The sequence below is a fragment of the Lycium ferocissimum genome, chromosome 7, assembly GCF_029784015.1.
Source record: "Lycium ferocissimum isolate CSIRO_LF1 chromosome 7, AGI_CSIRO_Lferr_CH_V1, whole genome shotgun sequence".
NCBI lineage: Eukaryota > Viridiplantae > Streptophyta > Magnoliopsida > Solanales > Solanaceae > Lycium > Lycium ferocissimum.
Window position 1 is genome coordinate 22,973,968 of NC_081348.1, and position 14,461 is coordinate 22,988,428.

General features: G+C 37.1%; 2 protein-coding genes and 1 long non-coding RNA gene across 3 annotated transcripts; 1 reads left to right on the forward strand and 2 right to left on the reverse strand.

The window, feature by feature from the left end:
- Positions 1-353: 353 nt before the first annotated feature.
- Positions 354-10,823, forward strand: LOC132063862 (protein REVEILLE 3). Its single transcript, XM_059456593.1, has 8 exons — positions 354-660; positions 2,993-3,050; positions 4,526-4,649; positions 4,740-4,904; positions 4,989-5,114; positions 7,090-7,199; positions 8,604-8,663; positions 10,263-10,823. The coding sequence occupies exons 1-8, from the start codon at positions 422-424 to the stop codon at positions 10,359-10,361; spliced, it is 981 nt and encodes a 326-aa protein (XP_059312576.1). The 5' UTR covers positions 354-421; the 3' UTR covers positions 10,362-10,823.
- On the reverse strand, positions 533-987 carry LOC132063863 (uncharacterized). The gene is made up of 2 exons (XR_009416461.1): positions 878-987; positions 533-680 (listed from the first exon to the last, which is right to left on the reverse strand). It is a non-coding gene; the product is annotated as an uncharacterized LOC132063863 (long non-coding RNA).
- Positions 10,824-11,985: 1,162 nt separating the features above from the next.
- LOC132062602 (MADS-box transcription factor 47-like) lies at positions 11,986-13,314 on the reverse strand. Its single transcript, XM_059455140.1, has 2 exons — positions 13,178-13,314; positions 11,986-12,808 (listed from the first exon to the last, which is right to left on the reverse strand). Exon 2 carries the CDS (start codon positions 12,790-12,792, stop codon positions 12,334-12,336), a length of 459 nt encoding a protein of 152 aa, XP_059311123.1. The 5' UTR covers positions 12,793-12,808; positions 13,178-13,314; the 3' UTR covers positions 11,986-12,333.
- Positions 13,315-14,461: the final 1,147 nt, after the last annotated feature.

Genomic DNA, 14,461 nt, shown 5'->3' on the forward strand with positions numbered 1-14,461 from the left:
TATTTCAAATTATCATTTCAAACTGCATGTCGAAACGCCTACCAAATAAAAAAAAAAAACATACGTGGAAAAGAAACAAAGGAATATGCCAATTCAAAGACAAACCACAAAAATTGAAAAAAAAAAAAAAAAAAAAAAGAAGAGAGAGAAATCCTTTCAACGGCCAAGGAGATTTCTGGAACCTGCCATTTGTCCAAAGGATGCTGACCCATTTCCACCTTCCAATTAATTACACGTGGACGTCCATGATCACAATTTGCAATAATGTCGGCCACATCACCTTCTCTCTCCTCTCTCTCTATATATACAGCTTTCACTGTATCTCCAATTTTCCATTTCAGAACGAAAAACAGATCAGTCATCACACAGCACACACAAAAAAGCTTAAGTTTTCCGTATACATGATATATACTACTCCTATATGGTGTCTGTATATCCAACACAACCACCGGGTCAAGATATCCACTACATGGGGGATCCGATGAAAACGGGTCTGATGGGTTTGCATTCGGGTACTAATGGAGCGGGTATACATGGGAATACGGGTTTAGTGGTACCCGATGATCATAACAAGAAGACAAGGAAGCCATATACAATTACAAAGTCTAGAGAGAGTTGGACTGAGCAAGAGCATGACAAGTTTCTTGAAGCTCTTCAACTGTTAGTTTATCTCCTTTTTTCTCTCACAATACTTGTTTGTGTTTGTTTTGTGTGTGTGTGTTTGGATAATACTTGTTCTTGGTGTTGTTGATAAAGTTGAGCAGGACTAGCTAGGTAAAATGGGAAGCTTTGCACTTTTTTTGGGTTATATATTGTGTTTGACTGTTTGTTGATGAAATGATGTCCAGGCAGCTTGTGCTACTGGTTAATCTACTACAATCCAACCACAGATGAAACGGAATTTTTGATTTTTGCTTTAATTTGAATGGTCTCCCATTGTGCATTCCAGCTTAATTGATCTTCTTAGTTGATGAGCACAAGCCTGAGATGATTTAAAATGCTTTCATTTTTAATTTTAGGAATTCATTATTGTAGAGTGGGAAATGGATTATTCGTCATTCTAATTGAAGGACTTTATGCAAGTATCATTGTCTCTGTAATTGGGAGGTGTAACAGGCTGGAGTCTAGAATTTTCATTGGAGTCTTAACATTGTTTTGATGTTTCTATGCAGAGAATTGGGATACTGACATATACAGTATTGCTCTCGATAATTTAAGAAAAATGTATAAAATCGACAATTTTTTTTAAAATCACTATCTTTTCTTGATTCTTTTCGGAATTAGTTCATGTAACCAGTTAAGCCCCAATGGACATAGAGGAACTACAAGAAAGTCGGATACTTCCTGGTATTGATATTTGATACGCTTTCCATAGTGGTCTAAATTCACTTTTTGAGTGATACTATAGCATATTGCATCCAGGAAAGAAGTCACAGGAAAATTTTGGGTAATCTGAAGCTTTATTGTCTAATGTAGTACTAGCACATGGATCGGTTTTGTGCTTAGTTCTAGTCCTCTAGAGCTTAGCATATAATAATTTTCGCTTAAATGGGCATATTGGAGGGGAGTCAGGTAGACAGAGCGATCTAAACGTAACAGAGAAGTTGAAATTCTGTTAAGGTTCTAGAAATAGGAGAGAACAGAGAGAGCAGATGAGCTATTTTCAAAGAGAAAGTAAAATTAATAGAATGTAAACAAGCAAATGAGATAATTTAGAAAGAAAGATGGAACCGCAGCTGCAAATCATCCGCGGATGACTTGGGACTCCTGACATTTGCATAGGAAATTAAGTCAGATGAAATCCACTTCGGAATAGACAAGGGGCGTATTTGGATGCAGGAGCCCTTAATTAGGGAACAAGGATCAAATTTTAAGTGATAATATCTGATGCAAAGTCGTCATGAGGCGTAACATGTTCAGTGAGGATTCATATAGCCGAACCAACCTACTTGATATTGAGGCGTGGTAGTTGTTGTTATATCTGATGTAAAGTTGTCCTGGAAGCACTGGTTGTAAGCAGGCTGGCTGGCAAAATCTACTCTTAACCATATACTAGATCAGAACCATCTCCTGACCAGCTTCAGTGGATGGAGAAGTAGGAACTAGGAAGCAAAAACCCAAAGAAGCGAGGCGCTGAACTATTGATTAACGTCCTTCAAAGAAAAGAGCGTATTGTATTCCTTGTATGAAGAGTTTGAACTCATTGCCCATTTTTTATAAAGCTCGCTCTCCCAAATTGTCATTGATGGTACGTGCTTATTAAAATCAAAGCTACATATTAGAGTCAAGGAGAAACATTGCTACAGAGATGAATATGGTTTTCAGCACAACCTATGTTCTGGTTTAGTCTATACTTACAACTGTTACCTTCTCAAAAAAAAAAAAAACAAGTTCTGAAATGGGGGACACGACTCCAATATGCGCGACATTATAAATGCAAAGTCTAGTCATGGTGCACTGACTTTAAGTAGGCTCTCAAAGCCTACCTACTATTAAAAAGAAAAACAAATTAGTCTATACTCGTTGAAACAATCTCTTGGCCAAGCTTCAATGGAGGGAAAAGTGGGAGCTGAGAAGAAAAGTTCCTCATATGTTATTGTCATTGGTATTATGCAACAACAACAACAACAACAACATACCCGGAGTAATCCCACAGGTGGGGTTTGGGGAGGGTAGAGTGCACGCAGACCTTACCCCTACCTCGTAGAGATAGTGTCATTGGTGTTATGAAGTTACTAAAATTAAACCTTAATATCAGATGTAAGGAAGAGTATTTCAAGTGATTATTCTGTCGTAGACTATATTCAATTTTGCTAGTCTTCCAGTGGCAGGTTAGATTTTAACATAATTTGAACAAGTTAGTAAGAAATCGGCGCTGGGATAGTTTTCAAAGTCTAGTTGTATGATCATGGAATAGTATCATTCTGAAATCTCAGTTCGATAGTCTTTGAGAATGCATATCCTAACAATTTTGTGCCTATTGTTCTTTCAGCTTTGACCGTGATTGGAAAAAGATTGAAGCATTTGTTGGGTCGAAGACTGTTATCCAGGTAAATTGTTAAGCTGCTGGTTTTTCTTTGTGTATTTATTTATTCATTTTTGGTGGACTGAGAGAATTCTGACATCTGATGTTTTCTTTAGAAAAGAAAGAAAGTTTATCTCAAGTATCTGGCTAAAATTTACCTTCAGATTGAGAGAATCGTTTGATTTCTAAGAGAAGTAGATCCTAGTTGTGCAACTTTTACTTTTCTAGAACTGACTGTGTTCTACTTAATTATGCAGTTGATGATTTAGGGTAGATTGTGCTTTTCCTTTCATCCCCTTACCTTTTCAATTTGTATCAACCTATGCACAAAGAAATGTGTACATAAGAAACAAAAAAACTACAAAGAAAAGTAAGGATGGGAGAGGGCATGGAGCGGGTGGTAGTCAGAGTGTTATGTAAAACAACGAAAGCAAGTAAAATCTAGGTACGAAAATGTTGTGAAGGAAGATACAAAATTTTGTATCTTTGGCGGTACTTTTTCTTGGATACTAAGTGGAGCGACCTTGGAGAGTTCCATTTTTGAATAATTTCTTTTTTAAAATCAGTCAGGGTGTCCCACGTAGTTTGTTGTTCTTCGATTTCTGTTACATATATTGTTTCTTGTACTTAGGTTTTCAAATTTTTGGCTGTTGTTACTGTTTCTTTCTTCCAGAATGCTGTGTTAGGTTTTTCATTTATTTGTCATGGTTTCTTCACTTTCGTATTTTCTGGGTCCAATACTGCTTTGAAATGCTTTCTTTTTCTTTATTTGAGCCAAGGGTCTATCAGAAACCCATTTGTGGGACTATACGGGGTATGTTGTTGTTGTTGTTGTTGAGGGTCTATAGAAACAACCTCTCTATCTCCACGAGGTAGGGGTAAGGTCTGCGTACACACTACCCTTCCCAGATCCCACTTGTGGGATTACACTGGGTTTGTTGTTGTTGTAGTCATGGTGTCCCAGAATGCGATTTTAATATCTCTCATGTGGACACAGATAGAATATCATATTTCTTCATCTCCTACCTCTCTGTTTAACACTTTAACTACTGAGGCATGCAGGAATAGGATATTTTATGTGGGAACGTCCGATAAATTTCTAATGTCAATAAAGATTTTTATTCGCCCAAATTTTTTTTTTTTTTAATACGTATGTGTGTGTAGACATACATATAAGCAAGTTTCTTATCACTGTTCGATAAAATATTCTCAAATTCTTTCTTGCTCATTGGCATTTGACATGATACTTGTGTTCGAGTCTGCTTTAGTTAAGAGAATCATCAAAGTATTTGCTCCTTATCTTTTGTTTATCTTATGCTGGCGCAAGACAATCTGCTTAGAAGTGTGCTTAGTTAAAAAGCTTGCCATTTTCTATAACTTATTACACATTTACAAAAGGTCTTGGTAGTTTATACAACATGTAATTGCTGAGGAGCAATACTTTCACATTATGCTTTATGTTTTTATATGTGTCAATATACTAAAGAGCAAGCTATACAGATACGGAGCCATGCACAGAAATACTTTCTGAAGGTCCAGAAGAGTGGAGCAAGTGAGCATTTACCTCCCCCACGCCCAAAGAGAAAGGCAGCTCATCCTTATCCACAAAAAGCTCCTAAAAAGGGTAGGGACAATGTCATCATCTGTTTTGTTTTTTACAAGATACTGGATGGAAACTAATTGTAGCTTACGTTGTTGCATCTGCCTGCAACAGTTATATCCCAAGTTGGCAGCATCCAATTTCAACCTCCAGGAGTTTTGCCTGAACCAGGATTTAGTATCGGGCCTGATTCTTTATCATTGCCTGGAAATACGATTAACTTTTCTCCCTGGACTTACGACAATGTGCCTGCTATCAGCACGACACAGATGAGAAAAGGTACGCGTCTGCTGATTAAGGAGATTTATTTATCTGAAAAGCATTTTTCAAGGAAAACTACAAGTTGAATTTTGTTATTATCAGATGATGCACAATTATCCAGTGGAGGAGTCATGCGAAATTGCAGCAGTAGTAGTAATGAGAGCATGCCTAGGATTTGTATGACTAAAGAGGGGAACGACCAAAAGGACTGCGGGAAGCAAATGAAAGGTGAGCATTCTCCTTGGGTTAAAAAAGATTCTCATTCTTGTTGCTCAGGATGCGCCGTGACCTGGCCCAGTGTAAGCTGATGAAATATTTGTAAAATAATGTACGTCTTAGGTCATATCAAAATATAAATCTGTACGGAACATGCATAGGCTTATTAAAGAAATTGTCAGTTTGTGCTAGCGCCCACTAACATGATGTGAAATGCTCGGTAGAACTGTATGTTATAGCAGAAGCAACCTCTTCTGCCCCTGTTGGTTTTAGTAATCATTTTCCCTTCTAATCTGAGTAGTGTATGGCATCCAGGGCCAAACTGTGTCTTAGTCAATTACTGGGTGCTTAAGATGGACTGTTGAATGCGTGTAGAGATGTCGAAGTAGTTGTTTTTGGATCGATGCTTGTTTCAGTCATTATTTAGAGCTACTTACTGGTGGAAAAAGATTATCTGACCAACTAGGGCAGAACTCCGAGGCACTTTGTAGGATGCACATGCAGAGGAAAGAATGTTTATTGGAAAACTGAAGTGCCACCTGAATGTTGTCTTCAAAAAAAAAAAAAAAAAAAAATGTGATCAGGTTGTTACTTCAGGTGCATTTAGTAATTAAAGAAAATATAGTTGAAAATGCTGGGGATCACATTATTGTGTTCAGAATGTCTCCTAGAAGTTGCCAAAGATTGATGTTTGAATGTCAGTTACACAGTCGAGTATTCTGGTTGACAAATGCAATTTATGAAAAGAGGTACCTAGACATGCATGCTCTGATGATTTGCAGTTTGTACCGAAAAATAAAAGTTATCATCAGTTTGTAAGCTATTTACTTTGTCATCAATTAAGCACATATAAGATCTAAAAAAAATCTTTATTAGCTTCTATATGGTGTCTTTTCATTATATGCTGTTATAGAGGTATCATCATCGTGCTATCTTTCTTAGTTCCTTTTTGCATGTTTTCCTACTCTTTCAAATGCATGATACCAACTTTCATTGTTAAAAGAGAGACCAAGTTGACTTCCCTACGGGTCTGTTCTTGATATGCTGGCTGTACTATAGGTATAATATCATGCTATTTTTTAGTTTCCTTTTCCCATCTCTTCCTACTTTTAACTTTTTAAGACACAAAGTTGCTATGCCTCTCTTTTCCTCGACTCAGCGGCCAGTGCTGCCTCTTTCCGGGGAAGTCTTTTATATTCTAGCTTTCTCATGCTGTGCCTTGTAGGTAACTCTAGGACTAGATGTGATTTTAGCACCTGTGATCTTAGCTTGAATCTACCTGATCAGATAACACATTAAAGCTGGTGACATTATGAAGAACCTGATACATTCCATGCTGATTTTTGTGGTAGTTTAGAGACAGCTTAGCTCTATGAAAATCTTCAGTGAACTTATCAGAGTAATCAGACAGAATATGTTGAACCAACATCCAACAAGATTTTTCTGTAGTGTTCTCAGTAACATTTCTTTTACGTAATAGTGGTATTTATGCAAAAGAATTGTTTATGGGATAAAAATCAGGGACTAGCAGGGAAACGGAAAAGAAAGTGGAAAGTATTAGGATCTAGGGGAAGCCAGGGAGATATTCCCGGTAAAGAGGGTTACTAGGACGAGATTGAGAAAATGTATTATCACATGACATTTGTATTGTGCATTGCACATGATCACTGTACTTTATGCAGCTGTAGGTACGCTTACAAAATCTAAGAGTAGTTGGGTAGCATTCACGAGTAAAGGGAGCAAATTTGAGTATCTTTGATGCTTTTATTTGTCCTATATGACATGTAAGCAGATGAAAAAAAGGCTACATTCTGTTTTCCCTATGCCCCCTTCATTTTATCCTCATTTAGTTCATGTAACTGAAAGGATATGGTGCAGTACCAAGGAAGAGGTTACTGCTACTTCTCTCTTTGCAGTTGTTTTTATCTGCACCAAGCTTTATTGATTCAACATATTGATTTATTCTCCTTTGCTTTGTCAATTGCAGTTATGCCAGACTTTTCTCAAGTTTACAGCTTCATTGGCAGTGTCTTTGACCCAAGTACGAGGGACCACTTGCAGAGGCTAAAAAAGATGGACCCCATAGACATTCAGACGGTATGTTGGAATAAATTTAGGACACACATATATTGATGTTAGTTCCAGTTTGCATTTCACTGATGTAAACTTGTGAACAAGGAGAGGTGTATAGACACTTATGTTGCTTGTTATAACTCTGTACATGAGGTGTATATCCTAGCTTGGGATTGGGGCGTATTTGTGTCCCTCGTATATGAGATGTAAATCTGACACTCATCTGATCCCAAATGGAATGACCTTCTTTGACTGCCATGGTGATAGAGAACTTGAATGGTTCGTTCTATAGGTTAACAGGTGAAACGTGTGACGCGGGGCAGGTTAAACAAAGATGAGATACCATTCAAAATTTTCAAAATGGACTTTTTATTTGGAATCGAGTCAGGGGGTTTAGATGTGCGTATTAGACATTACTATTGGCCAACAAATGAATGTTTCCGACTAGTATTAGATCCTTGGCCGTTATGTGCTTCATACTAGTGGCCTAGTGGGAGTGTATAAAACCTATCAAATTTTAGTTCAACATTGCACAAACTTGAAGAGAAAAAAAAAAGTATCCTTATCTATTTCTACTTTTGACATGCATGTTCTGGAACAAAAAGAATTCAACAGTTATGTAAGGCAATAATTGCACGCTTTTTAGGCTGCTAAAGTTCGGAAATTTGTGCTTGGGTATACAACTTAGTATGCTCAATTTCGTGAGTACCTAAGCGCCTCCCTTAGTGTTAGTAGAGTCGGTATCTGAAGTGTCAGAATTAGTCCTTGTACAGCTTCTTTGGATTTGACATTTAGACGGTCACAGTGTACTACTGACATGATCATTTTAAACTTTTCTTTTGGGGGTCTTCTTTTTTTTGCTTTCCCTTTTTTTTCTTATGGTAGCTAGGCCTGATAGCATGTTTGGTAGGCTGATAGGAATTGAGACTTTCAATGGTCCGGTCTTCTTTGCTTGTGATTGGTCAGGCTCCTTCCTATGTTCTTTTTGATATACACTAAACTGAGTCTTGTTTTAATGACTCCCCAAGCCATGACCTAATTCCTTAAATAAAATTGTCCATTTTCAAAATTCCTTCTTCTTACCCTAGAGCGGGCAAACAGATGTCTTACCCTAGATTCCCTTTTCAGATTGGTAAATCTTATCCTCTCCTATCATTATTTGCAACTCAGCCTGCAAATTAGACAACAGGAATTTTTCTCTCTTTTCATCTGCAAATTGTAAGTAAAGCCTTGGTTCCTGGAGTATTAGATTCTTCAGATGATTGTTGTGGGGTTTTGTTTTGGTGGTGGGGGGGGGGGGGGGGGGTGTGTGTGTTGGGGTTTACTTCCTTTAATCAGACCTCAGTTATCCATGCTGCATGTTGACATGTCAGTCTATGAATTGCTTCATCTCACTTGACTGAAAAATATTGTTTTGTTGGTTTACAGACACTGATGTTGATGAAGAATCTATCCTTCAATTTATCGAGCCCTGAATTCGAGGATCATGTAAGTCTCAATCTGTCAATTACAACTTATCTCAATTAGTAAAGGCCTATGTGTTGTGATCTAATTAGAACCTCAACGACTCTTAAATGGTGATAGAGTTGGAGGAGTTACACTTTGTCTTTTTGGGAGGGATTATTTTTCTGTTTTATTATGGTTTCTGATACTTGTTAAGTCTTATATTCTTTGTAGTATCTTCTTGTATCCGTGATTGCAATACTTTGTAGTGTTAAGAAACCAAGTCCAACTCTACAAAAGTTCTCTCTTAGGGATCCTCATAAGCTGACTCGGACGAGAGCTCAGGTTCAGTGTCTACCTTGCTGGGATCACAACGTAGACGTAAATAAGCGTTCTCAAATTGTTTAGTTGGAAGTTACACTTACGGCCAATTTGGATTTACTATACGAGCACTAAATATCTTTCCTTGATACATCTCATTTTTTCTCTCTTCGCGCAACTAGCCGCATGCCATCCTTTCGGTGGCTCTCTCTGTATTCACAACCAAGGACCCTTTGTTTGCAATGACAACCTTTGGTTATCATAGCATGCTCACAAATTCTATCTTCTTCTACATTTTACCATTCTTTTGTTTGGCCAACGGCATCACATCTTCTTACCACCCTATATATAAACTTGACTTTGGTTTAATTTCTGTTCTGAAAGGTCTATGGTGTACTTATAAAGCAAGTTTTGAGTTTGAAAATGAGTTTTGGGAAACATTTGTGTTAAATTTTTCTGTGAGAAGTTGCATCTCTGGATAGTTTTTGGCTTGTGAAGAACATCTTGGTTCAGCTTTTCCGAAATATCTGTTTTTAAAATAAGCTGCTCAATTTTTGTTTAAATCAGGTTCTTTCTAAAACAGACTGGTCCCCGTGAAAGCTCTAACGAATACGAGAAGCTTCACGTAATAGAAAAGAAAATATCATTTACCAATGGTAGCCGTTCGTGTTGGTCTAATGAGTTGCAAATCTCTATCCTTCTGTTGAGATTTAATGTTCTCCTCTCTTTCTTCTTGAAGTGGGAAGTTTTTTCAGCTCAAAAACTACTTTAGTGTGTTGTTGTTAATCAAGTTCAAAAGATAATAAATAGTGGTGGTAGATACAAATTGACGAAGTCTTTGTAGATGCGTGAGATGAATAATTACACGTGGTGTCCCCAGAATGTTCTTTGAAATTGCTTTTCAGAAGTTGTGGTTGGGTAATTTGGCTGAAGTTGTATGAGGTGAGAACTTGTTCTATATAAGAGGCCAGCTACTAGCAAGTGGAGGCAAGAAGCGGAAAGAGTCTATAAAGACGAGCATGATTAATTGAGGTTTGAATTTGACATGGGTTTTGCTCAGCTTTGCTCAGCGCATAGCGATCTGATTTTTCTCTCTTCTTTAAGCAAATTTAACGAATTAATGTTGAGAGAGAGAGAGTGTAATTTAACATGTATTGGGATCTGGAGTTCCACTCTTGTGAATCTTAACAACGTTCGGCCTATTTCAAGATCCTGTATCTTTCTACTAGGATAAACATTGCATAACATGAAAGCTAATTTAGTCAGTCAATTATCCATTGTTACCCATTGCTTATCTTATTCGTTTTCTCATGCTTGGTGCAGAAGAGGTTGCTTTCATCATATGGTTGGGGCACTGAAACAGATAAAATGGACCTTCCTATAAAAGCTGATATCCGAGAGAATGCAATCCAAGCTGTCTAGGAAGCTGGAGGAAGGTTCAGATGATCCATAGAGCTGGTGGAGACGACGGTAAAAAGAGAAAATGGGTAATGAAAAGATGCGCGGCTTGTGCATCTTAGTATGTTCATATGCTTTGAACTGGCAAGGTGCTCGTAGTGTTGCCATCTCCATGCTGTATATACTTTTGGGAGAGCAATGCGGGAGTAGTGTATGCTCTGAGATGTTGTATATACTTGTGGAGAGCAGATCGTGTAGGGCTTGTGCTGTACTATAGGTTAGATCATGCAGTGCTTGTGTTGTATATTGTGGAGGGTTGTGCCCTCATGGGTTTTGTCCTAAAAACGTGTAATAGGTCAAAGACACTTTGTAGCAGTGTGTTTGGCATACTGTTTGACATGTTGAGAAGAAACGAAACGAACTTTTGTGGTTTTGAGTAAATGGATCGGTGACCTGAATGATAAAAATTGTGAAGGTGGAAAGGAAGCAAGAGGCTTAAAAGCGTTATAATGGTTCAGTATATAGCCAACATATCCAAGTTAATATTGTAAATTGTAAGATATAAATGCATCTTTGTTTTACGACCATTCACTCTCTTTAGCTTGTAAGAATGAGGATATTACATTGTCATAATTGGAGAAAGTAATGCTTGCAGCAGTCAACTTGCTAAATCATTTGTATTTTAACGAGGAAATGAGGACTATTAACCTGAGAGTACATACCATGATGTATAGTTTATTCTGAAACACACTTGTGCCTCTGCTGGGGAATGTAGTGGCAGGGAAAAGGATGGATCGACTTTAATCTCTCTAAAGAAAAACTGTCGTCAATAAAACGAATATAAAATGGATTAGGGCCTAAACATTTGAAGAACAGGGGGAAAGGGACATGGAAAGCAGGGGGGCTAATGTTGGTCTGATGTTAGTCTGCTTAAAGATTGAGGAAAAAAAAAAAAAAACGAAAGACATTATTCTCGCTTGCCAAATTGCCATTACAATCGTGCAGTTGTTGCTAGGAAAAAAATACTACGTAGCATTGAAGTGTGTGATCTAATGGTTAACGGGGTGGGAGAAGAATCATAAAGTATCATATCGCATATCACGTAGTCTCATGCTTAAATTTCAGCCGAGGCAAAAAAATACTAGGTGACTTCTTTCACTTGTTTAAACCTCGGTAAATTAAGTTAACCTGAACTTTGTTTAAACCTCGGTAAATTAAGTTACCCTGAACTTGTATTGGTGGGAGGTAACACCTATTCAATAGAATAGTCGAGTTGCGCGCAAGCTGGTGAAAAATCACAATCATCATAGGCCATTTCATCGTGGTAATATGACCGAGTTAGTGTTGCCAAAAAACCCAGTGTAGCTCACACGGTGTAAGCCCCTCAATCCTTCACAATGAAATAACTGTGAACAAATTGGGCTGCCTACGCATAAATCTGGGTCCCAAACTTTAAGTTCAGCCAAACAAATAGCAGGAAATTAATCAATACATTTTTCAACTATCTGATCAAACTGGAAAATCTCCTTTAGATAACATTTTCTTGAACAACAAAACATCACATTCACGAATTTGTTTTCCTTTTTTTGTTTTCCATTTGCATAATACACCAGCAAAAATGATACCACAATTGCTCAGAAAGCTTCTTTTCTTTTTTTGAGGTAAAGGTAACTACAATTGCTCAGAAACTTCTTTTTTTTTTTTTGAGGTAAAAGTAACTACAATTGCTCAGAAACTTCCTTTTTTTTTTTTTTTAAGGTAAAGGTAACTACAATTGCTCAGAAACTTCACTTTGTAATTGTATCTTTCACCACTAAAAACTGCATCAATGGGGAGCTAATCAAACACTAATATCCCGACCCCTCTAAAGAGCAAAAAAGAATAAAAGACCTACTGCATCTTTTATCCAAGTGACTTCTTCTATATCAGTGAAGTATGAGAGTTAAAAGAATTCACTAATGTACCTAAGTATATTCAGTTCAAGGCTAAACCTATATTATGGCAATCCAAGATCTTCATCCTTTGAACTCGAAATAATCCCATTTATTCTATCAACCACTTTCTTCTTCATCTCCATCAATGCAACATTCAACTCCTCTACCTCCTCCATACTCATATCTTTAAGTTGCACCTCAAACGACCGCGTCTCTTCATCATCCTTTGTCTCAATGGCTGCATCTTTTCCTTTCTTCACCGTCTCTTCATGAACCGTGACTTCATCAATATCCGGTGCAGACGTGGCAGCAATATAACGGTTCACAACATCATCAACGGAAGGATGGCCAAAGGCAAAGATATTGCCAGCCAAAGAAAACGTGATCACAGCTGCTTGAGCATCACATCTTTTGGTCAACTCCTTGGCTTTCTTAAAAAGACCTTGTCTACGTTTTGTAAAAGTGGTATGCCTTTTAGCTTTATCCTCTATTCTCTTGATTTCAACCTTTGTACGTACCATCGTTGCAAATAGTAACCTGTAATATTGAAAGGGTTTAAATCTAGGGTTTAACTTTAAAGGTACGTAGTAACTACGTGTAAACTTGAACCCCTTGATATTCTGAATCTACTGGCCTAAATTGGTTACAATTTTTCTGGTACATACTGGTCCAAGAATGGTAGGGTTCTTGAATATTTAACCTTTTTTTTTCTTTATGAAATCAAATTTGCATATGCCAGAACTATATAGAAAGCTACTACTACTAGAGACCACAATTTTATAAAGTTAAAAGCAATTTTAAAAGAATCATAGACAGAAACTAGTATTAGAAACCTGATGATACAAGTCAAATGGATACACAAATTATTAAGACGAAAGTAAAATCAAGAAAGAGAGAGAGAATGACCAATGTGGCTTGCTATTCAACAGGGAGAACTTTGCTTTGCCGCCAAAGTAACAGACGCGCCCTTTTTGTTGATGCTAGAGGAGGCAGGGGATGAAGGTAATGTCTATTTATAGGGTAAATACATTTAGTAGGCGTTTGGCACATTTCAAATATTTTTCAAGTTAGTTAGTAGGCGTTTCCCCGCAAAAATCAGATATTTTTCACTTTATATGGAATTTTGAAGGAAGAGTTGAAGATGGAGTTGCGTTTGGTTATAGTTTTTATAAGTAATATTTGGTTGTTTGAATGTGTTGAAAGTGAAAAATGTGAAGAAAAGATTTCCGGAAAAAAATGAAAAATTCTCATGGCCAAACGGGTTTAGAATTTATGAAGCTGGATTGAAGATAGAGTTGTATTTGGTTATACTTTTTGCATAGGATAAAAAGGTTAATACTATGTGTCGCTTCATTTGTTTTGTATCTTGATTGTTTTTGTTGTCTTATTTTTCTTGCAATCCTGCATTGACTACGTTTCTTTCGAGCGGAGAGTTAAGATTTGCGTACATCCTATCCTCCCCGGACTCCACTTATGAGATTACAGTGGGTATATTGCCGTTTGTATAAAAGAGAACACTTCTTTTTGAAATTTACGAAGTTGGTTTTGAAAAACAGGTTTGGAGCCTTTTTTTCAAGTTGGATTTTGAATTTTTTAACCAAACACTAATTTTGAAATAAAGTAAAGATTATTCCGAATAAATAAATAATTTTCATGGTCAAATGGCTTTTAAATAATATTGCAATACGATTAGCATATCAAGAAAGCAAGTACATCACATTTTTCAACTTATTTATTTGTTTCAAAAACTCACTAGTTGTTCTTTCGCACTGTGTTACTGTTAGTGTTATACTGGAAATAGGAGTTGAATAGGATCCACCACTTAAGAATGTGATTATTGCACTAGATATTATACTCTTGGGTAATTAGTTGTATTTGCGAAACCAGGATAGTAAATCCCTTTCACATCCAGCCCACACCACAAAGTCTATTTTATTTTAAGTCTCAAATAGGAAAACAGGAATCCACATAGCGGCATGAGTGAGTTCAAGTAGGATTTTTCTTATGCATTACAAACGAGTTGAACTTGTAGGTAACAACACTTGAGATATAAGATGTAAGCCCCTCATAGACCAGCTAGTTTGGTAAATTGCACCGTCCTCCTTTCGTAGTATATTCCTTGCAACAACCATGTACATTCAAGAAACTCGAGTATTATATGCACTTGGAAACCAGAAAGCTTCTTTAGCA

Excerpts from the sequence above, each read along its gene's own strand:
- LOC132063862 (XM_059456593.1), top strand. The coding sequence starts at position 422 with ATGGTGTCTGTATATCCAACACAACCACCGGGTCAAGATATCCACTAC. Across the intron at positions 4,905-4,988 it reads CACGACACAGATGAGAAAAG|ATGATGCACAATTATCCAGT; the intron begins GTACGCGTCTGC and ends TGTTATTATCAG. Across the intron at positions 8,664-10,262 it reads GCCCTGAATTCGAGGATCAT|AAGAGGTTGCTTTCATCATA; the intron begins GTAAGTCTCAAT and ends TGCTTGGTGCAG.
- LOC132062602 (XM_059455140.1), bottom strand. The coding sequence starts at position 12,792 with ATGGTACGTACAAAGGTTGAAATCAAGAGAATAGAGGATAAAGCTAAA.